The sequence below is a fragment of the Patagioenas fasciata genome, chromosome 10 (assembly GCF_037038585.1).
Source record: "Patagioenas fasciata isolate bPatFas1 chromosome 10, bPatFas1.hap1, whole genome shotgun sequence".
NCBI classification, from domain to species: Eukaryota; Metazoa; Chordata; class Aves; order Columbiformes; family Columbidae; genus Patagioenas; species Patagioenas fasciata.
Genome location: NC_092529.1, coordinates 21,787,156 through 21,811,605, shown reverse-complemented (window position 1 = coordinate 21,811,605; position 24,450 = coordinate 21,787,156). Strand labels below are relative to the sequence as shown.

The window sequence follows — 24,450 nt, the reverse complement described above, 5'->3', positions numbered from 1 at the left end:
TCAGGTGAGCTGGCAGCAGGTTTGCTCTTCCAAGCGAGATATTGTAATCTTACTGTTTGGGCACAGGGATTATCTTCTCTTCGGGATTTGTTTGTGTGCATTTCTTTAAAGCACCTGGGCTGCTTTGCCTGTGTTACTGGAGAAAGTTGTCTTTCTCTTCCTTGCCCAAGGACTGTTTTGTAACATTTCAAGAGCTCCTAACAACAGGTAACATAAAAATGTATTCAAATACGGTTTTTTAGGTGCAACTATAGCCATAGTAATCGCTTGTCATCTTCTTCAGCCATCAGGTTTGGGCGGATGCCACAAGCGGAGAAGGAGAAGCTCTTGGCAGAGATTTCCAGCGACATCGACCAGTTAAACCCTGAATCTGCTGATCTCCGAGCACTTGCCAAGCATTTGTATGACTCATACATAAAGTCCTTCCCTCTGACCAAAGCCAAGGCGAGGGCGATCTTGACAGGAAAGACGACAGACAAATCAGTTAGTTCCTTTTTCTTTTTCTTTCTTTTGAGTAGATGATTTACCACATTGACAACACATCTTTAAAAACAAAACAAAACAACAAAAAACCAAAACCCACCACCAGTTTGCTGTTGGCAGTGATATATTTCAAGCTGTGCCTGAAACACAGGAAATGTTTTTAGATAGGATAAGTAAACATTATTTGAAAAAACTCCAAGTTCACCTAATAAAATACTTGAAACCAGGACAAGAATGTGAAGGTCATCTTAACCTTTTTGTATTCTCTGATCCACTCTTCCCGTTTTCCTTCTCCTTTCCCAAAGGTTATCTTCCACGCTATCTGTTCGAGGTGCCTAGCTAGCTGTCGGGAATTAAAGCATCCGTATCACGGCACGTTATCATAGCGTGTCATCAGTATTAGCGGTACCCAAAGGAATCATCTTCTCGTAACTGTCCGATGGTCCCAGCACCGGCAGCATCGCTCGCCCTGGCTGTGATGCTCGTTCTTGCGAAGCTCTGATGGTTTCCTGCAGCTCTCTGGGTTCTCTTGGGTCAGGTCCAAGCCTGCGTCAGTGTGATTTGAATTTTAGGAGAACGTACAAGAAAATATTTGAAAATTAAGACTATGTGTATTTGTGGGTTTCTTTGGAAACTTCACTGGCAACACGCAACAATCTTCTGTATCAGGGAGAAAGAGGATAGATAAGATCTGGTAATTATGATCGATTTTAAATTCTGTCACTATTTTAATACCTAAAGAGCAAAACAGTTTTCCAAGACTTATAACTCTTAATTTTATATATTTTTGAGAATGACTGGCAGAAATCTTATTGTCAGGATTACAACAGAGACCGTATTTTATTTTCTTTAATGATTTCAAAACCAGGAAAGAATTTGGAGGCTTTTTAGGCTTTTTTTTTTTTAAGCCAATTAAAATCATAATTGAAATATTGTCCCAAATTTAGTTGTAACCCTCACATAAAAACTTCAGATACGGTGGACACTTACAATTTGAGTAACTTTTCCTCACGGAGCACATGAAGTTAGAACTAGCGCTGTTTATTTCCTCAGCAGGAAGCTGATGCGCTGAGTCCACTCGAGGGTCTTTGCCTTTTCCAAGTCTTCCTGCGGTCCTCTCTCTCTATCAGAAACATAAGCTACTGGGAAAGAATCAATACAGCAATTAAGGTTTTTGGAAGTGTGTTCCTCAGAACTATGTACCTGCATTGGGAAACAGCAGCGGGGTGTGTAATTATATGTCTTGTTTCTTCCTCTCCATCCTGGAAGCATCACCAGGCAGCCAGGTCCTCTTTCCTGCAGCTGCCCCGCGCTCTGGGACACGACAGGAGTCTGGGCAGCGTTACCTGCGGTGCTCCCAGCTGCCGTTCGTCCAGACGTGCGGTTAGAAATGTGCAAAGTTTGTTTGGGAGCCCCCACAAAGAGTCTCCACAAGTGCCGCTTCTGCTGTGTGAGGTTCTGCGAAGCTGCCGCAGAAATGGATTGGCGCGATTGCTGCTCCGCCGCGCCGGGCTCTTCACAGCCGCGGCTTGGTCCTGTCCGCAAGCGGCACTAACGCAGTGCTCAGAGAGTAAATGTGTGGTGTGCCATCTGCTCTTCTGGGGGAAGCTTGAAAACTGCGCCAGCTTATAATACACTAATTAAAAAAATAGAATTCAGCTTTTAATTGCTGCAAATTTTCAAGTCTTTTAAAAAAATGACACTGAAAGACTGACAGTATTTAATGGTTACACCTTTTATGTTATTTGAACTGTTAACTCTGGGCAGAGTTTAAATTTATGTTATTTTTTAATTGCTCTGTCATCTGCATGAACTGAAAATGATTGGATATGCTGAGTACGTCAAAAATAAAATCCTCTTCTGGGATATAGAGTGCTCATACTCTCTAGTCCAGTTCTCGGTGTATAATTCTCTGTATTTTAATTAATTATTCAAGCGTGTCAACAGACATATTAATATCAGTAGATATTTGTTCAGTGCAGCAATGGACTGTTCAGTCATTTGCCCTCTAAGGAAGAGATTCTTCAGATATATTCAAGAAATCCTCACTTAACCAGGAGCTTTTCCTGCATGTTCTGGATCCCAATGGAATTTTTCCTGGCACTACATTTTCTAACCTGCTTTCAAAATTGATTTACTCCAGTTGAGTTTATTTCACAGGCGGACTCACTCTTGTGTTCTGAATCGTGCTGCTGTAGTTTGTACCATATCAGTTGTTTTCTTTCTGTTGACAAGCTGTTTGAGTTTAAATATACCCTAACTTCATTATTTTAAAAGGAAGTAACAGCAAAAGGTTAAGTTTCTAACATAATCAAAACCATAAAGTCGATATTACTCGCAGTACTTTCTAGAAGGGTAGAACTTGAAAAGAACATGGCAGTACATGAAGGAATTTGATGTGAATATCCTCATCTTTCTACAACAAAGACGTTATATCACCAGAAGTGATGATTTACCACAGACGTGTCACTGCACACCTACTAGATTCAGTTTTATAGAAGCCATTAAAGTTCAGGTAAAAGGAGCAACAGTTTAATCTTAGTAAGCACTCAAAACTTGGAGTTCTGGTATTACAGAACTTTTGTAAAGTAAAACAAAACAAAAAGGCAAAAAATCATGGATATTTCAAAATAGTGTTCTAACCCTCCACCCACCAATTATCCAAACAGTATCAGCCAAAGCCCTGTTTTTAGCAGACAGATTCACAGAACATGTGAGAAGTCCTTAGGAATGACTTGTCCCTTCTGTGAATCATTTTAACTTTGTGAGGATATTTGCTTTAATGGGTTTATGAAGATTTAACCCTCTGAGGTCAACCAGCCTCAATACGTTCCTCACAGATTCCCGGGTGTTTTCCGACGAGTTGTACTTCTGCTTCAGTTTTCAGGAGTCCGATGTTCATAGAAAAGATGCTTGAAAGTAAACCGTCTTTTCCTTTCCCTTGTAGCCGTTCGTTATTTACGACATGAACTCTTTAATGATGGGGGAAGATCAGATCAAGTGCAAGCACGTGTCCCCGCTGCAGGAGGAGAACAAAGAGGTAGCAATTCGCATTTTCCAGCGGTGCCAGTTCCGCTCCGTGGAGGCCGTGCAAGAGATTACGGAGTTTGCCAAGAACATTCCAGGTTTTGTGAGTCTTGACCTGAACGATCAAGTAACTCTCCTGAAATACGGGGTCCACGAGATCATATACACGCTCCTGGCTTCTCTGATGAATAAAGATGGAGTTCTTATATCTGATGGACAAGGATTCATGACACGGGAGTTCCTGAAGAGCCTGAGGAAACCTTTTTGTGACTATATGGAGCCCAAGTTCGAGTTTGCTGTGAAGTTCAATGCACTGGAATTAGATGACAGTGACCTGGCAATATTTATAGCTGTCATTATACTGAGTGGAGGTAAGTGCTGTCTTATTTCAGACGATATTTTGTGTAATACAATCGGCACTTTTAATTCCTGTCCAAACAGGAAACTGCTCAGCACTGCAGGATGGGAGTGAGTTTATTTACACATATTTTTATTAGTTTTCAGCTTTCTTGGTGTTTTTTTGCCTTTTTTTTCAGTTTCAGGCAGAAACTGAAATTGTAAATGACCCAAAATTAGTGACGGAGCTGGAAATGCCGGCTGAGTCAGCAGTTTGTTCGGTTAGAAAACAAAATCAGGACTTTCTTTCTGAAAACAGGAAGGGTGGAATTTCACTGGCAAAAGCTTCGAAGCGGTAAAATTCTGCACGAGGATTTTGTAAACCTGCACTGAGATCGTGCAGCTGCTAATTGTACACAAACAGAATCACACGGAATCACAGAATGTTAGGGCTTGGAAGGGACCTCGAAAGATCATCTACAGCTTTGACTCCATGACAGTTTCAAAATACATGTGGCATTTGGCTTACAGGATTTATGGGGGAGGTGGTTTTATTATTGTTGGTTTGTCACTTGTGCAAGGTTTTATTTGCCTTTAAAAGTGGAGGGTGGGGGGAAAGAATGCATTTCTCAGGGAAACGATGTCTCCTTATGCCTGAGACAAACAGGCATCGTGTGTGTGCTCTGGTCAGGTTTCCTGAGCTGCTCGGTTTGTATTTGTGTTTATGGACCGTGCTTTGTGCAAAGCATGGAACGGAAAGCCCAGGTTCAAGCGTTCTAACACTGCCTGAAAAAGACACTGAATTTTCAGCTTTTTTTTTAAGACAGTCAGTACATCCTATAGGATTCTGAGGTGACGTAGCTATTATATTTTGTGAATTAGTGACTGCGACCCAGATTCATTTCGCTTAGAAACCTTCCGCTGAGAATCCAAAATATCAGATAGGCATTTCAGGTCAGATTGAAGGTCTTTTACTGTGGCCAATATATCAAGATAGTGATGTTGCACAAGAATCCAAAATATCACAGAATCACAGAATGCCAGGAGTTGGAAGGGCCCTGTAAAGCTCATCCAGTGCAATCCCCCCATGGAGCAGGAACACCCAGCTGAGGTTCCACAGGAAGGTGTCCAGGCGGGTTTGAATGTCTGCAGAGAAGGAGACTCCACAACCTCCCTGGGCAGCCTGGGCCAGGCTCTGCCACCCTCACCAGGAACAAGTTTCTTCTCAAATTTCAGTGGAACCTCCTGAGTCCCAGTTTGCACCCATTGCCCCTTGTCCTGTCACTGGTTGTCACCCAGAAGAGCCTGGCTCCATCCTCCTGACACTGCCCCTTTCCATATTGATCCCCAGGAATGAGTCCCCCCTCAGTCTCCTCTTCTCCAGCTCCAGAGCCCCAGCTCCCTCAGCCTTTCCTCACACGGGAGATGCTCCACTCCCTTCAGCATCTTGGTGGCTGCGCTGGGCTCTCTCCAGCAGTTCCCTGTCCTTCTGGAGCTGAGGGGCCACAACTGGACACAATATTCCAGGTGTGGTCTCCCCAGGGCAGAGCAGAGGGGCAGGAGAACCTCTCTGACCTACTGACCACCCCCTTCTAACCCACCCCAGGTACCATTGGCCTTCCTGGCCATATCAGGTATACATTTCAGATCAGATTGAAGGTCTTTTACTTTGGCCAATATATCAAGTTAGTGATGTTGCACAAAGAAAATTTTACCCAACTGATTTGTGTGTATTTTGGCTTCAAACAGTACTACAGATATCAATGGGAGGAATGTGCTGAATGTTCTGAATGTGGCTCCTCCACAGAGCAATGCAGAGGATTTTGTTATTAAATTATGTCGAAGCATTCAAAGACAGCAACCACATGCTATTGTTCTAAAAACAAACATTGTGTTGAGAGCGCGCTGTTACGTACAGCTTCATTTAAACTCACGTACCATTACTTCTAGCACTGTGTCTCATTCAGCAAAAATGTGGTATCACAATATGGTTTATTAGAAGAACTAAATCCACTTCAAACAAGTGCAGTTCCCAGAAGACGTTGTCCTGTGCAAACCTTTGAACACAACGATCCCTGCGGACTCTGCATTAATTCAGGAAGGAAAAATGTGTTAGTGGTATATTTTCGGTTGGCTTTGATGGGGGTGGAGAAATTCTACAAGCCTATTAGGGCACTGCACAGAACAGGCCAATATTTTGTGTTTTCTAATAGAATGAAGTTTGACAGATGAGAACCAGGCCTCTCAAAATCCACCCCTAATTGCAGAAAGGGAACTCGCGATCTGCCAAGCCAGGTCTGCTGGGCTTCAGGGCTCTTCGCTTTACATTAGAGGAAATGGGAATGATGTGAGTAATCTTACCGCTGGGATCTCAGGAGGATTATGATCCACAGAAAAAAAGATTGACTGCGCTGAACCAGTTTTATCAACAAGCCTTTCTTTTAAAAATGATTTGTAAACAGAGATCCATCAAGAACTACCTGAATTTTTAGTTAGTTCTTAAATAACTCTGAAGCAAATCCATTTAAATATAGAAATCCATGTAAATAGAAATCAGTTCTTTCTAGAAAAATCCTTTAATTTCTTGATAACAGAAATCTCTCACTATCTTTACTCATAATTTCTTTTTTTTCCTCAAAGAAGCATGACAGCTGTTTATAAAAACTGTCTATATTTTTCTTTACAAATAGGCTTTGATGCCGATTAAAGAGTGGCTTTTATCATGGAACGTACAGTCAGCTATGATATGTATTCAACTGTATGAATTCTGTGGGACTATAACATGTGGTATGGAACTGAAATCCTATTTCTCAGATATCTCAGGTGCTCTTGTTTCCGTAAGAACTGTGTTCTTACAGCACTTAATTTCTGTAAGAACTACATGCATGTCGAACCAGGATGACTTCACTGAAAACAGGGTTTCAAACCCAGCTCGTACCACCTGCAGGACTTTAGTGGCTGCAGGAACACTGTGATCTTTAAATCACTCGGAGAAGTCCTGTGTGCAGTTATCTTACAAGAAAAGCAGTTTGTGAGACACAAACGATCGGGCCGAACGCTGGGATTCGAAGTGAATCTGCTGTTGCTCAGCGCAGTGAGGTTCGTCCCGCTGGCTCCACGGGGCCATCGCAGCTCTGAACCGAGAGAGGAGGGACAGAGCAAGAGGGTTCCAGCTGGAACATGCCGTGTAGAAAGCTTTTCATTGTGAACTAAGGGTTTGGAATCCTGTGAAACGGCCCAGCCTTTTGATATCGAAACAGTCGGGTTTGCGTTATGTATAAGCGCCTGACAAATTAACTGTAATAGCAACAGAATGGAAGTACTCCCACTTCCCCACAGCCTTGTTCTGTCTCAGTGATTCCAAATGTCACCCTGAACTCATCATTGCAAAGCTGACAAGTTGTTCTTCATGTCAGTGTATCGCACTTCAAAATAATGCTGTAAATGGCCAACGAATCCTAGCATTCTGAGTTTACTGCTGATGAGACAGAGAGCAGAAGGATATGACCTTATTTTTACAAAAGAATCGCTTTATGGCATTAACTGCAACGCCAAACTCTCGTTACAACATTGTTTGGCTTCTGGTAACTTTGAAAAACATGCTTTGGTAAAATGAGATTTGGAAAGCTTTTTTCAGGGAGATGATCTTCCTCCCTGTTGTGCTCCGTTGTGTTCCTCTGTGCCCCTGAGGCCAGGAGTGAGTGCCATGGTACACACGTTAAAGAACTTGAAAGATATTTAAATATATTATATATACCTGAGCTGAAAATGAAGTCTGTCATAAGAAGGGTTAAGGAGAACGAGTTGGATGTCTGCGTTTGGGCAGGAGAGATAATAGTCCCAGCCTTTTTGGGATAATCCACATTCGGAAACAGAGCAAAGTCAAGCGGGTTGTTGTCATATAAAGAAAAAGCTCAAAAGGTAATTTTGTAGCATTCTGAACATATCATGGGTAGACTTGAACTTTTGTGTATTCCCCTCTGCAGCGCTCCGGGTGCAGCGCTGGCTGGGATCGCAGTGGGGGTACCCGGCCGGACCCCCCTGGCAGTCAACACGCAGCCAATTCCATACTTGAACTCAGAAATGTTGCTACATACACTTTCTCGAAGTGTGCTCCTTACAGTCAGTTTGAAGCCCTGAACCACTGCTGCTTGTTTAAACACTCTATCCAGTCATCTCGCTGCGCTCTGAGATCAGTGAAATTGGAAGTGTTATCAGTGAATAGTACCAATAAATAGTTCAGATTGGACTGCTATACAGCAATCCTGCTCTGGCAAACCTGATAGAACAAAAACCACTTCCTAATCAGCCCAAGAACTGCAGATAAACACCGTGGGCTGTGACCCAAACTCCTGGGGAGTGCAATACTTGTGACGGTGTCGGAAGCAACACCTCCAGCTGCTGAGTCACAGCTGCCTCAGCAAAAGCAGCGTTGTTCAGTCGGCCACCGCTTCGTTTAGAATGTGCATTTAAATGCAAACCACACTTAATCAAGGATATTAAATCGTAAAGGCATGCAGAGGCCAAGTTCGTATGTGAGGGGAAAAAAAAATAAGTAATTATTGTTAGGAATGTGAAAGAAGCATCCAAATCTGTAAGTAAATAAAGAAACCAAATCTTTTTCCCTGAGGTAGTATAGAACATCAGTTTCCACCAAGTCATGCTGTTGGCACTCGAAACTAAGGGACTATTGGCCTTTCCCAGTCACTGCGAACATTTTCTTACTTGCAACAGCTCCCTGCAGAATGTTCAAACCAAATGCTGTATGACAACAAATGAAAACCTAAACGAAACCTGGATAAAGAAAAGGAATAATGGGAAGCGGTACTGCCTTGTTATCATCTGGGTGGATAAAAGGCAGGTTGCAAATAGCATGTAACAAAATCTCAACTTCAAGAAACCCTCTTTGGTAGCAGAGAGGTTTAAAAGTCGTGTCCAGTTCACATTTAGTGCTCTCTCACCTTAATCATTTCAACTCTCCTTCCTTTGGCCTCTGTGACCTGATTTCCTGGTATCGTAAGAACGTCCTGCTAAAGCCATTGTTTGTGTCTCTGTCTTTCCCTTCCCTCCTCGGCTCCTTTGCCGTGTTCTCGCTGAGCTCTCCAGCGGCGTTCTGGCTGCCTCGGCCTCTCCACAGGCCACGGGATCACATCGACTTTACCACCATTGCTGTTTCTTCCTATTCTCAGCCCAGTTTTCCTCAAGGATTACTCTTCATCACTTCCTTGGTATTTTTTTCCTACAAGCCACATCTACCTGGAGCGCCTTACTACACAGCACAGACCTTCTGCTGTAATAACCTGGTGGCTCTGGAGCATATATAAGAGCATCTGAACAACTTGAAATATACTATAATACCTGTATGTTAAAGCTTTTGCAGCCTATTTTTTTTTTCTGATTTAGATATGTTTCTTGGAACAGAAACAGCATTTTCCTCTGTAAGAAATTTTTACTGAGAAAGTATAGCAAACTGTCAACACCCAAAAAATATTGTCCGTATCCTCAAGTTCTCATTCATGAAAAATCTCTCTTGCCTTCAATGGGAATTTTCCTTCCTCTGGAATTGCCGCGTTTAAAAATAACATCTGATGATCTCCTAGGCTTGTGTCGTAGTCATCTCTTCTGACTCCTGTTCCACTGGGTTATTATAAAATCATCAGGCTGGGTTTTTCAAAGAAACTTTAGGATTTTATGCTCTTAAATCACGCTCAACTTCCACTGGCCCCGGGCACCCGAATGAGGACTCCTGGGGACGTTCCAGTCCCAGCGCTGATCTCCCGGGTTTGTCCCCTGTCCCCTGGTCGCGCTGGGGAGCACAACGTTTGGACTGGGTTTCACTTCTGAAAAGCTCACCCCCCAGAAATTCCCACCATCAAAGAAGCAGGGGGCAAAGGGAGATTAATCTCCGAGGAAATCAAGGCCACGGGCTTTGTGCTTTCTGACTTTTTTCTGTCGCTGCGCACTGAGTCATACCCAGCTAGTTCAGAGTTCATCTGCGACACAGAAGTACAATTTAAAGCTATCGCAACCCAAAGCCAAAACTATTAACAGCTCTGAAGTGCTGGATGTTGGAAAGCTTCTGAAAGATATAAAGAAGGCAACTAGGTTTTGCCGCACATTTAGGTAATCTAAAAAATACATCTACAATTTATCCAAAATTATCTAAGTATCTTTCAAGAATGACTAGATAATATTGCCAAAGAAAATTAATGAAGAGGATCACAGGTAATAACAGCCTATCTTTTAAATTGTTAATACAGATCAACCCCCTGTCCTTTCTGAAGTGGAAATATTTCCCCCGGGCAGTGATGTGAGGCTGGCTATAGGCACTGCTTGTCATTGATCAGCCTGGAAACTCATTGCATAGCTACCCAGCAAATGTTTTCTCTTGGAGTGTGTTGATAACCAGGATGCATTACCCTGTATTAAGTAGTTCAGCAGTAACAAATCACTGATGGTCGTTGTCGTAGGTGAGGAGTTCATATCTAAGCTGTAGAATCAAATAATCTATTATGTCGAGTTGATAACAAATGTTACGGATTATGTTAAATAATAATTGCAAACACTTAGGAGAAGGCATTCGGGAACAGACACGAATAACAGAACAGCTATTATTATGAGAGATAATAATGGTTAAAAAGAGAAGATTTTGCTTCTTGCCGAAGAATAAGATACGGCAGGAAGCATTTTTAACAGCAGCAACCACCTGCACATCTGTCTATGTTGATTTTCCAAAAGTGAATTACCTGGCACAGACTATATTTGCCAACTAGATCTTGCTCTTCCTGTCCATGGACGCTCCCGGCTTGCTGTGGAAAACGCACTGGAGTGTTGTGTAAACCTGTCTGCGCCACACAAACGCTTCAACGGTTCTCAAACTAGTTCTGAAACTCCTTCAAGCAAATTCTAGTAAAATCTTACAAATAAATACATTAAGAAATTGTCAAAGAGTTCTCAGGAAGTGCCACATGTAAATGCTTAATATACTAAGAAATCTTTAAGAACTTAAGACACGAGCTCGATGTTTCCGTACTCTTGCTAAACTCATGACTCCCGCTGTTTTTCCTAGATCGCCCCGGGTTGTTAAATGTGAAGCCCATTGAGGACATACAAGACAATCTGCTGCAAGCTTTGGAGCTCCAGCTAAAGCTCAATCACCCCGAATCGTCACAGCTCTTTGCAAAGCTGCTGCAGAAAATGACGGACCTCAGACAGATTGTAACGGAACACGTGCAGCTCTTGCAAATAATGAAGAAAACGGAGACAGACATGAGTCTTCATCCACTCCTTCAAGAAATCTATAAAGACTTATATTAATGACCATAGTAGTTCTGATCGCTGACATAACGTATGTTCTTCAGATTGCACTATTTCTTTGAGGGAAAACTTTGCATACCTAAGAAATTACTGTGAAACAGCATTTTAAAAGAGAGAGCTTAGTATAGTAGATCTATTTTATGCATATTGTTTATAAAGACACATTTACAATTTACTTTTAATATTAAAAATATCTATATCATGAAATTGTTGGCAGTATTTTCAGAATTAATTTTTTAAACTATCTTCTTAAAATTGCTTGTCCAGTATGATTGATGCTTCACTGAAGTTGGTTAAGCATGCAGTTAAGTTTTCAACTGAAAAATAAAAACCTTTCTCCTTAAACATTTCTAGGGAAACGTTTTAAGCATCATGTTTGATTTTGTGCTCCCAAGGCAGCAGCAGAACAATAAAACTGAATCACAGATCGGTGTAGCTTCCTAGGAGAGTTTAAAAGGCAAATGTTACAAATTTCAGGTCCGACAATATTTGTGCCTGTTGTAAGATAAATTGACACTGCAAAACCTTTCCTTACACTGTCCTCCTCCTCAGTACTGATGTGCGTTTCCCTTCGATTCACATTAAGGGCACATTTACTGGTTGTGAGTGTGACCCAGGGCAAAGTCAGGCAGGTGTGGCCCACACTGGGGGAGCAGAAGAGGGAATGTAGGGGAAAAAAGCCACTGACATAACGTATTATTGAAGTTGAATAGTTTCCTCACCATGCCCACATTTTATTTATATAGCAAAACCTGTGCCTTAAACTTAGTGAGAAAAGCCCAGTGGTGATACAGAAGTGGACCAAGAGGTAACCAAGTGTAGATGTGAGCAGACTGGATTTTCAGGGAGTACAAATTGGCCTTAGTCCCAACCTAAGCCAGTGCAAATTGTGCAATCAAGGGGCTGACAGGGGCAAATATTACAATAAATCCTTGAGCTCATCCCTTCCACACCTGACAAGCTACTGTATTCAGGCAACATCTGGGCCTGCGGTCAGCAGCAAGCGCTCTGCCCACCAGGAACTTCGGAGAATCGCATCATTCCGCCTCAAGGTTTAAAGCGCAGGGGTGAAATTGCAGGGCAATGAAGTCAGCGTGAGCTTTGATCTTTGCTAGGTTGGCAATGAGATCATTTCGGGTAGCTCAGGAACGATTGCCCTGAAGGAATGCTGCGCGTTAAGGCTGCAGATGGGAGGTTTCCTGCGCGGTTTGAGTCGCCAGCCCAGCGTCACGTTGTGAAAGGAGTTACATGCACACATCGTTCGTGGGGTGTTACAATTAGAAAGAAAATCTTCTCTCTTTTTGTGTTTTAAGTTGTTTTCCACTGGACACTGGCCATTTGAAATGTTACCACCTCTCAGTGGGAGAAGCTCTATTTAATTGTGGAGTTCATCCCCTCCTGGAGGAGGAGAGACCAAAGATTAACTGGCACTGAGAGGGACCACAGCTCCAGCGCTGAACTCCTATAACAGTCACACAGAGCAAAAACTATTCATCTGCACCTGCATTTCGCATCCAATCCCACGTTAAATTGGCTTCATTAGAAATGCGAGTTCAGAGCTGGGTTTAAATAAAGAAGAACTCTAGGGCACGTTCTCGTGTAAGCAATATTCAAACTGGTCTGAGCAGGACAGCGGAAGAGACGCAACCGGCACTGGAACCAAGTTCATGACTTCGTTACAGGGAAAACTTCTGTGTAACCAGGAGGCACATTAACTCAAAGAGCCTAATTCTACTTCATTGGAAGTGGTGGTAGGTTTGGAAGTAGCAGTTTAGCAGTGACAGTGTTTAAGCCATTCAGTCCAGTATGGATGTATACAATCCATACATTTTGAGAGTGGTAGCGTAATCATAGTCGTAATGGTCTAAGGATTAAAGAGAAGACAGTTTTGCAGGAACAGGTGTTATCCTTTATTAGGATAAAGGGACTGAATGCCCCAAATCCTACACAACTGTATAAGCTGCTCTGATAAAATATATTGTTCTCCCTACATCCTGTCTTCTCTTACATACTGATAGTTAATCATCATGTTTTCCTCGAGCCATTGAAAATGTTAATTTCTATGTGAATTACTAATCACAGAAATGTTCCGATTCTAAACAGTTACATCATGGTTAGGAAGTTTTGCCTAAAATACTTTTCTACAAGAATGGGTCTTCAGGGAAAAATGTTCATTTAATGGACAATTGCTCTGTACTAATTTTGAACAAATGACTGTTGTGAGGATATGAAAACATTTTCTCAAAAAATAGCATTTTCTCTTGTGAATTATATTCAGAATTTTTATCTAATTGTAAATATGTTCTGTTTCTATGGGACTTTATTTATTAAAAACAAAAACCTTGCTAATGGGAGTTTATAAGTAGGTTGCGATATTTTCGGACTCTCCCGAGTTTTGGTTAGAGAGGGCCATGCCATAAATTAACAGTTTGGTTTTTGATCTCCAGTGCTACTAAAAACATCTAAGAACTCAAAACCAGAAGCAGTCAGCTGGTATGTGCTTTCCTTTGAAGAACGGGGGTTTGCTTGTGTTTTCCTGTCCCCTCTTAGTGGTCTCTTCACAACACCGAAACACATTGAGGGTGATGTGCAGAGTGGCTCACCAGCGCATTCCCACAGGGCTTCACACTTCCCAGCTGTTATTTTGTCTTATATTTGACACTGGTCTGCTTCTTTGGCAGATAAAGGTGGAGGTAAATCATGTCCAGATAAAGCCAGCTGGTGTACCTGCGCAAACCAAGCATCAACTGGTCATCCAAACATTTCTTGTGGAAGCTCAAAGGGCTCTATTTTACAAGAAAAAAAAAATCACTTTCTTTAGACAAAGTTCATTGGTGACCATCTCTATAGTAAATATTGATCCCAGTGTCCTAAAATGAAAATTTAGATGAGAGAAAAGCATTTCCAGCATCACCGTTATTATAGCAAAGGCAGCTGAGACCACTTTAATCCCTGTTTCCGTAACGGCGATGAAAACCTATTTCTCCTGGTAACGCAGGTAACCCCAGCGCTGCAGGAGAGGAGCAGCTGAGCGCGGTGTTCCCAGCATCATCTGCTCCCAACAGGAGCCCGTCCGATGCCGAGCCTGGCGGGAGCGCTTCCTGACACCGCTGTCACCGCTGGTGTTCCAGAGCTTTACGAGTCCCCGGGCCTGCCGGGCCCTGTTTCCACACACACGCTCCGGGTGTCAGCTCACCCTGGTACAGTTAAGCCCTGGGGGATCAGGATTTAATACTTGATTTGCAATTGTAAACTCTGTCTTGAAGTTGAGTGCGTTTTCATGGGACTTTTTCCTCTTAAATAAGAGGTGATATCTCTCCCTTAAACAGAGATAACGTCAGCTTTGTAAACAGAAGCAATACAAAGCTGCAGCTAGAGCTTTATAGAAGGAGGAAAAAAAAGTGTGGGGGGAAATCACCAACACACCAGCCTCTTGGATCAGCAGCTCCATTGTACACCCATTGACTGCTCCAGGTTTTCATCCAAGCATTGAAAAAAAGATGTGCTTCACCTTGAGTCCCATTGCAACTGCCTTGCCTGGAGGGGTTAAAAATCAGCTGCATAGGTGCGGCTCCAGCTACATGAATGCAGCGATATACCTTCACCCTTACCAGCACTAAGTAGCCCTGAAAACGTTGATAATTGTAGGAAAAAGAGTCTCTGATTCTTCATTTTGATATAGATGTGAAATTGGAGTGGTGAAGGAGCAGGCCTTAAACTTTGCTCACTGGCTTTCAGAAAGCAAGCAGCAGCCCATGACTGCCCCAACAGCTAAAGGGGGGAAAAGACTGCAAGACTTCAGACGCAATATTGTACTATTATGTATGTGTTTGTGCACATAAGCAAGGACACACGTAGCATTCATTCACAGTATAGCTCCTAACCAGAAACCATTCCTAGTCATCTGTGGGTGGAAGAGCTCCAGACACTAAAGAATAACTGCTGCTTGTTACCTTTCTGCTCATACATTGTGAGAGGTGCCTCAAAATACATACCACTCCTTTTCCAGTATAAAAAGAATGAGTATTTTTTCTTCTCATCGACCTGCATTGCCATCTGTTTGCCCAGTCCTGTCCTGCCATGCCCCTGCTTTTACACCGTACAGATTCAGCTGCCTTTCTCCTCACCCTGGGAGCTGTTGTTTCATGTGTATAATACACCCTCAAGTTTTAGTGCTGAGTTGGAGATGGGTACAAGCAACTGTATTTTTACATTTCTACTTTGCAGCAGCCAATTGTCTTGTGAGTCTTTATGTTTGTAGCAGTCTCGGTGTAACAAAGCCAGAAAGCAGCGTCTATACATGAACAGGCCCCCCAAATAGTTCAATGCACAGTGTTTATTGTTTGATGTATCAAACCCATGCTAAATTATTGCAGGAACACAGTCTCACAGTGCAGCTCATTTAGATCATAGAGCTGGAGTTCTCTGGCCAAGGCTTTTTCTGGGCAAGCCATACTCAAGGTCTTTTAGATCTTCAGGGTTAAATTCTTCAGGACTTCTTTTAAATGTGAAATTGATTTACTCCAATTGATTTTTGCAAATTGCTAAAATCACTTCTCACCTCTCAAACGGGAGAAGTTTCTAATTATGATTTTGCTAACTGAATATAACTTCCAGCGCCGCTTTCGAAAAGTGCCTGCATGGTGAAGCAGAAAAAGAGCTTCTTAGCTGCAAATGAAAATAGCCCGTCTATTGAGCCACATGTTGGTTAAGGACCTTCTTTTTAATTATTAAGCTTCCTTATTGTGCTGGAAACGGGCAACATTTTCACCAGAGCGTTGGCCAAGAGGAATATCCATCGCTCATTATATTCGATGCTGTTACCCAACAAGGTTTTTTTAGTTCAGTGGAAGCAGCAAGGGAAAACGTGCTCTCCGGGGGCAGGGAGGGAAGCAGAACTGCGCAGCACCATTGGTTCGCACCCGGGGAAGAGCTGGCAGGGCAGCAGGAGATCTCGTCCCGCTTGCTGCAACGCTGATTAAAGCATTCTGTGGTGTCAGCAGATCCTCGGTTTGTTAGTGCGAACTCTCAGCTGGCCATATCCTGCCAGATTTGCAAGCAGAGCCTGCCAAGCCATCTCAACAAAAATGTAGCTTTAAATATTATAAATGATGCTGCATTTTGCTGTGGAAATGTTTCCTGAAAAGGCCGTTCCAAAACATCCTTTATTGTTGGGGGAGGGGAGCAGAAGGGGCCTGGGAGAGGGAGGAAAAAGAGCTACTTTTAATAGACTTTTTTTTTGTTTTGAGGCCAGAGATTAATTTCACATCATTCTGCAAGACCAAATGGATTTTTTTTTCCCAGTGACTATAAAACATTGCAGTAACAATTTTGTATGTAAGTTTTGGCAACTGAGCTTGGGGTGGGAGGAAGGACAGAGGGCATCTTGTTTTATAAAGGATTGCAGTGAGGGATTTTGCAATTGATCAGTTAGTAAAATCTTTTTTGGTGGACATTTGCTTGCTGGCAAAGGAGAGCTCTCTTCTTCCCCTTATATTAAATAAAAAATCACAGCAGAGTGAAGGAGGCGGCTCTCATAGCAAGGCCAAAGTGTGGGGTTTGGGCCTCAAAAAAAGGCTTTGGGTGTCTACTTGATACCAGGATGGTATCACAAAGCGTTCAATGAAATCTCTCCAAATCAGGTGTTCTTGTGAAACTTTGTTTGCTAAAGTTCCTTCTTTTTGTGTGTATGACCCAGAACCCAAACCTACTCTACATGAAGAGTTCCAAACATTTGTGCAGATACACACAGAAATTAAAAGCTCTTCAAATTCAAAATCCCAATTCTGTCCCATTTGTGTATGGAGGTCCTTTTAAAAAGAACATTGCCTCAAGAAATTCCCTTACGGTTCAGCCTGATAACAGAATAAATCAAAAGGAAAGGAATGATCAGATTCATGAAATCAGCAGCAGATTCTGAGTCCACCCTAAGAAACAAAGAACAGTTTCGTTGCCGTGTGTCCAAATCCAGGTTACACTTGCTGTCTCTTAGCTGAACTTTAATCAAAAGATCTAGCAGCTATGTAGCCGACCATTTCTACACATCTTTAATACTTCCTTTTTTCTTCAATTTTCACATTCAACAAGAGTGGGTTTTGCCAGATTACTCCAGACTGCTGGGCAATCAGCAGAGGGGAGCTGGTGCTCTTACAGGCAAGACAAGTGCCATGCGGGCTCTGCCGCATCCACACTCTGCACATACAAATATTAGGTATTCGGAGTCTATGTATTTTAACAATAAAATGTAAACAAGGGTAATAAAAGCCAGCTTCTAGGAAAACCAGCCTTCCAAGGCACTTTGCCTTTGCAAGGTGAATTTGTGGAATAAGATTCCCTGAGTCTTATTATTAAGCTTGTACTTGCAATCCAATGGAAATAGATACTGCAAATTACTATCAATTTTTTTAACTATTAAAAATACAATATAATAAATGCTTAGTAAATTAATATATTTTTATTTTCAGCTGTTATTGAGAAAAAAAAATGTACAAAGATAACTGAAAGTTAAGTCACAGGCAGTTCTTTCCTTTCCTTTCCTTTCTGGGTGAACTCTACAAGAAGTGATCTTTGCATTTACCACTGTGATGCAAAGGTCCAGAGTCTGTTGGCAAGTGTAATTCAAATCTGGTATAATGTTGTTAAAGGCAATAGCATTATACCAAAATGAAATTAGAGTGGATGAAATCACAGTAAAAAATAGATTTTGAACACATGACAGAGTTGCGAAGGTGGTATGTAGGAGTTATTTGGATAGGCTAAGTTCTGAAGAGGGGACTTTCGGCATGCAGCAATGAAAATCTTGTGTTCATAAAGTGGGTATTTTCTGACCCCCATAAGCATAACCTTTAATTTGCTCATTGTAGAAGATTGCGAGGTGCTTACCTGCCAGGTGCAATGTAAGAGCAATGTATTTCTACCTTGTGCTACCACAGTAAATGGTCATTACCGGAGATTATATAACTTAATCCATATGTTATGAGGGAGGGAACGATGGGCCGTAAAGCACCCACTTGTGATGTTTATAGGTGTCCACTCCTCACTGCACTTCGTTTGTACATAGTAAAGCTGTATATGTGAACTGATACCAAGCTTGGAATGTAATTGACCAAGTTATATAGAGTTTGGCTGCAAACCTTCTGAATCCAAGGCAAATTCTCCAAAACTGGGAGTAAATCTAGAGTGTAGCAGCTGTTTGTGTTTAGAGAAAAATCACATTTGCATTATGCATGACATGACCCTGGTGCTGATGGTTTGGGTTCTGGCAGCTCTCGATCGGACAAGATTCTGAGTTCGGTGGAACGGGTACAGGCTGCTCTGTGCCTGTCGGCTTCAGCGCTGGCGAGCTCTGCACATTCACTGCCATAATCACATCTTCAGTCTCACTGGGATGGCTCCTTATCTCACATCCCATTTTGCATTTCCATCCAGATCAGTCAGTATCAGGAGGGGTCTGCTAGCAAAGGAAAAGAGGCAGTACAAAAGCACTCCAGGTCTAACACTTTTTAAAATACTCCTGTCTCAGTTCTACTATTTCTGTTCATAAAAGTGCTTCTGCCAGTGCAGAATCCCAATGAAACCAGGACTATTTGTAGAATTGGCCTCCAGAGAATGAAAAGTACTAATGAGTTTCAGGCCCTTGACCATTACCACTCACTTTTCAGCCATGTACAAAGTAGTATTACTGTGCAAGCAGGACAGAAGAGGTTTGGAGAGCAAATCTCAACACAAGTTATGTCAGAAGCGTTCTTTAAAATCCATGTTACTTTTTGGTATAGTGAGCAATGCCTCGCAAACCGCACCACAGCCCACTGCTGACAGTCAGACTGCTCACACCTGGTACTGAAAGTGAGCAGGATTCCATCCTAAATGGAAAACTGGGGATACCCATCCCAAATATTCAGAAAATATGTTTGCAAAGAGCAGTAAAGTATTTTTAAAAATAAATTAGACATAAAAAATTGTGGAAATGAATTGTCAGTACCATTATTGCTCACTTAGAAGCAATAGGTCCATGCTCAATAATAAGTGCAATGTGAATATCTTGCCAGCCCTCTGCCATCTCAGGGCTGAAGCCCGACTGATTTTCAGTGCCTGAGAAATGTCATTCTGTACCAACAAGAATCCTCTAACTTCCACTTGCAGGAACGTTAATATTCAGTTGTGGGCACAATTCACAGCAGAGGGAGAGAGGAGCCCCTTTGGCACAAAGGAGTGTGTCCGACTGGTTTTCCTGCTTCATGTCTTCCCATAAGAAGCGGCTGCACGAGGAGCTGGCTCAGTGCAAACCAGGGGGCGGCTCGTGGCGGCTGCTGCGCCCCAGATTCTTCCCATTGTCCCCAGTTCCTGTTCCCTGCATCCGGCCTGTGCCCTTGCTGGGTGTGAGTGTCTGTCCTGCTCAGAGTTATGATCGTTTGGTTCACGGCCAAGGGGCTGAGGATACAAATTATAATAGCATTTCCTTCCCCAGAACCCATTGTGCCAGGGGATGGGAGCTGTGCAGCCCCAGCTGTTCCTGCCTTCTGCAGCCATCCTGAGGTCAACAGCAGCCTCCAGGCATCCCGGGAAGGAGCATCTTGCCAATTCCACAGGGCAGCAAACCTTCTCCCCAACAGCTCAGACTGCGAGAGAGCTCCATGAGAACTTACCGGCAGCTTTCCTGCTGACCACGAACGCGTGATCAAGACTTCTCAAAATGATTGCACTGGGGCTGAAAACAAGAGTGCACTTCTATGAGAGCAAATATAAGTATGATCCACAAAATGAGCTTCTAGTCTGCACTAGAGACAGGTCAAAACTTCCACAACTGTATCGAGAAAAGCCCTTGTGAAAACTCAGGTACAGACTCTTATTCTTCTTGGGGCACAGTACTGGCATCTAGTTTTCCTCAGCCTGGCAGGTACCTGGGCCATTGCGGGCGGTTTCTCTTCCAGTGTTTGCTGCTGGACCTCATCTATTTTGCATAGGTAAATAGGCACAAAAAATCACAGTACTTGTCTGGAGGGCAGGGACTTGAACCCCTTGTCCCTCTCATCGCAGGCGAGGGCTTTACCTCACCAGCCTTTCCTTGGCCCATGTTTGATCTTTCTCTGATCTGCATGTAGTCAAATGAATACAAGGTCTGGGATTCACAAGTGCTGAGCAACAAGCAACCGGACTCTGAATACGTCAATATAGATTGAAGAGCCTAACTTTAGGCACTGGTTTTGAAATTCTTGTGCAATTCACATTGTGAGATAGTGTAGGGACAGTAGTGTGTCTAGGAGACACAACAAACATTCTCCTTTACATTATAAACAAGCCTTAAATGATAGTAGTGGAGCTGTTACCCAATCTGTTGTGGTGTTTGTTTTGTTTTGTTTTGTTTTAAAAAAAGACATTCCAAAGTACCCTACAGATTTTTGGAAAACCATCTTGTGCACATTTTTTTTCTCTTTTCAGTAAAATGACAACAACAACAAAATGAATGAGTCCCATGTTACAGATCAGACCATGTTTCTTCACAGGGTTTTCAAGCTCGTTGTTACACAAATACAATTCCCTCTGCCAAGAGTAAGCTAATATATTCTTGGCATGCCTGGTAAGTCTTAAATCACAGACAGTGGGTACATTCAGCTTGACGTCCAGAGGAACGAAATTCTCTCTGATAACTGCCTGGTGATGAACTCCTGACTCAAAATGAAGCCTATTCCGCCATGCTTAGACACACGAGGCCTCCACAAGCTCAGCGGGCGTGTTGCATATGTTGGCACTGCAGGGCACAAGAACACTGTCATACAGTTCTACCTTCTGATTTTCTTAGAAATTACCCAGCTGCATTTTAATGCTACTGCTCTAATTTGAAATGAGTAATTGCACAATGGATTAAGAATCCAACACGTTTTATTGGGCGTTTTACTATGTCTTTCAGATGTGGTTTCCAAGATAAAATCTCAGCCTCTGAATTGCACATTTGCTGAAGAAAAGCTGTTGCTCTCCTCAGACGGTTCTCAGCTGGCTGGTTTTGCAGCCCTGTGCAGAGGGTCAGTGCAGGAGCGGCCTTGCAGCAAACAGCTCTCAGTGCTCTAGAGCCAGCACACCAGCCAGGCTCCGTTTGCTGATGGGGAAGCTGCTGCGCTGGGGTTGCAGGTGAGTGATTAGCCTGAGATCATCCAGAAAGCCAGCTGCATATCCAGCCTCATTCTTAATCCCCTTCTTATAGTATCTTCTGCTGTATTCCTAAAAATGTCTATTTTTTTCCAAGGAAAAATCCATTTGCCATCCCATAAAACACTGCAAGAAATATTTTAATTTATGAACAAGAAAGGCTAGATAGGACTGTTCCTTTAAAATGTGTTTTCTGTAACTGTGTGATTGTTTGCAAGTGAGCAACTCTTTTTTTTTCTTCCTTTTCCTTTTTTCCCCCTCCTCGTGGTGTTGTCTCCTGTCTCCCAGAAGGGCCGGGGTGCCTGGATAACATGTGAAGCGGCACTACTTGAGATCACCTCAGGTCAGTGGAGCCGCTTAATAACCAGTAAACCAAACTGAAACTATCTAATGATATGTTCTCTGACCAGAGTAATGCACCCAGTTGCTGGGCTGGACCATGTCGTAGAGCTGACCTGGGCAGGGCCACTTTTTCCCTACTGGCTCTAAAATCAAGTGTTCCTTTTCTGTTGGTGCAGACTTGTTAAAACTCCCTGTGATGGGAAACATCTATTGGTGCTATGATATTAAAGTAGAAAAGTACAGTTTGCAAGAGGCATTAAAGGAGATGAACAAAGATTCTGTATATTAAAATGAAGATAACAGAAAGATAGAAATTGCATTACTACCAAGGGAAGATGAGGAAGTAACAGGATTACTGTTCAATGTCTTCTTTGCATAGGTCTTCACAGTAAAAGGTTAATTCCTAACAGATGCTTAGAATAATTAAGATTAGCAACAAACTGGAATATAGAGAGTAGTAAAAGAATAGGTTAAATATGTTCAGCTGGGTTAGATATATTCAAATTACCAAGCTGTAAGGAAATTTACCCTGGAGTATTTAAGGAAATAGCTGAAGCAGTCTGAACCATTAAATGGTTATCTTTAAGAACTCATGGATCACAGAAAAGTGAGGTCTCAAAGGACTCCAGAAGGTCAAATTTCTTTTTTGTTTTCCTCTTTTTTTTTTTTTTTTTAATTCTTAAAGGCAAAAGAAAGGACCAGGAGAATTACAGAACTACAGGTTAGTCTACCTTCAAATACCCAGTTGGTTACTGGTTTGTTCAAGTAACTATCTTAGAATTTCTAGCCAATAGTAAGATAATAAGCAGTCCACATATTTTTGTTGAGTAAAATCACACCATGTTCATTTAGTTTCCTTTTTTTGACAAAATAATTGGCCTTGTGAATAAGGGGGGAGCAGTAGATGTGCTACGACATGACTTAGCAGAATTGAATGTAACACTCGTGTAAACAAGCTAGTGAAACATTGAAAGGTGAAGCTATTATGGGTGCAAAAAATGGATTAAAAAGTATTTCTCAATAGTTTGCTGTCAAAACAAGAAACCAGACCAGCTGCACAAGAATTTTTCTGGGTACTATCTGCTTTGAAGTTTTGCATAATGACTAGGGTAAGAAATACACAGCGCACTTAGAACATTTCTGAATTGCCTCAGAGACTTAAGCATCCTGGAGCAAAAGATTTCAATTCAACCTGATCTTGAGATATTGGAACAAGTATCTGGAATCAGCACAGTAAGATTCAGCAAACATAAATCTGAAGCTTTACCCGTACAAAAAGAAACTCTAATGTGCCATTACAAGCTGTGGAATAATTGGCAATGTGACATCGCTGCATGACATGAGTGTGCGGATAGAGCAGATGACAATCCCAGTGCACAGCGGTATCGTGTTGCTGTTGCTAACGAAGGCAAGCGCTGCTTGGTCGCCAGAACATCTGTTTGGCTGACAGCTGACTCTACCACCGCTGGCCAGGATTGTGCTGTCCCTGCCGTGCGTTTGATGGCACAGTCCTGAAATGTCTGAGAAGGAGACAAGAAAGGAGAACTGGCAAATGCAAAAAAAACCCCACACCTTATTTCAGTTCTCATGTAGGATGTGATTTTTTTTCTTCTAGAAGAGTCTGTTCCTTGGTGAGGAGAGCCATCCTCCCAAGGCAGCACCAAAGCAGCCCTTAACATATCCACTAGTCTTTTCTTGGTGGCATTTCAGATATATCTATGTCACCGCTGGCTGACAATGCACGCTTCAAATCCAGGCTGTGCTTTAGAGACAGCAGCGCTCTTTCGAAAGACATTTTGAAACCAGACAATTGTATTAATGTGTCTCTCCCTCTCTAATAGCCCCACACTAACCAGTCTCTCGTGCATAGTCCACTGTTCCCACGAATTGCTGGAGAGTGAGGACTTGATGTTCCCCAGTTCAAGAAAAAGCCTCAGGAAATTGCAAAAAGTCCTAAAAAGCCGCAGTTTGTTTTCATAACATTCTTTTCCTTTTAGAGAAGTAATAGATTTTTTAAAAACATTCTCTCTGATATTTCAGGAGTTAATGGACAGTAAAATGATCTAAAAACTGCAGCAAAAACTATGGCACAAGACACTGGAAAGGCAGCTTGGCTAATTATCAGGGTTTGGTTTGTGGAGGAAAAGAGGAGGTGTAAGTTACACCAGAGAGTCTCAGTATTTTATTTTTTCGGTCAGGTTCTAAGTAGATTTCTAGGTCATCTCTAGCTATTTTACTATTTACAAGGCAAAAATGTGTATGTACGTTAGGTCTAAAAGCCAAGCATTTGAGTAGTCTCATTCTGTAAAGGGGGGAGTTCAGCATGGCATTCAGCTCCTGCAGAAACCGAGGTTTCGGGCTGGGATGTGGCTTGTGCTCTGGAGATGCTGCTCCTTCTACAGGCTGTGGATGTGAATTTTAGATGACTAAATAAAAACGAGACAAATCATAACCTATAATGTGCTCCACAGTAATGTGACACCCTGTATCTTCTTTCCAGTCATATACAGAAGGCTTCTTTCCCTCTCATGGTGTATGAAATTTAAAAGAGTCTGCTAACTATAACTAAATGATATCATGTATCCATTAACCTAGCAAAGCTGATGTCATTAATTCACTCTTTCTTCCCTCTTCTTCCTCTAGTCTCCTCTTTTCCTTCTCACCTTCACATTCATGAGACTTGTAAAATAACCAGGAGGCAATTATTTTGTGTCAAGAAAAGGAGATCTGAGGCACAAGGAATTTTGGATGTATCTGAAAAAAAATATGAAATGTTACCTATTGTACAGCACCTCCACTTGG

At 42.3% G+C, this 24,450-nt stretch overlaps 1 protein-coding gene across 3 annotated transcripts in view; it reads left to right on the top strand.

Moving 5' to 3' along the window:
* PPARG (peroxisome proliferator activated receptor gamma) overlaps positions 1–13,414 on the top strand; it is a 54,453-nt gene extending 41,039 nt beyond the window's left edge. For all 3 annotated transcript variants that reach the window (XM_065845918.2, XM_071813321.1, XM_071813320.1), the window contains 3 exons: positions 284–483; positions 3,431–3,881; positions 10,916–13,414. In XM_065845918.2, the coding sequence (XP_065701990.1) occupies positions 284–483; positions 3,431–3,881; positions 10,916–11,163 (899 nt within the window). In that variant the 3' untranslated portion in view covers positions 11,164–13,414. The remainder of the gene's footprint in view (positions 1–283; positions 484–3,430; positions 3,882–10,915) is intronic.
* Positions 13,415–24,450: the final 11,036 nt, after the last annotated feature.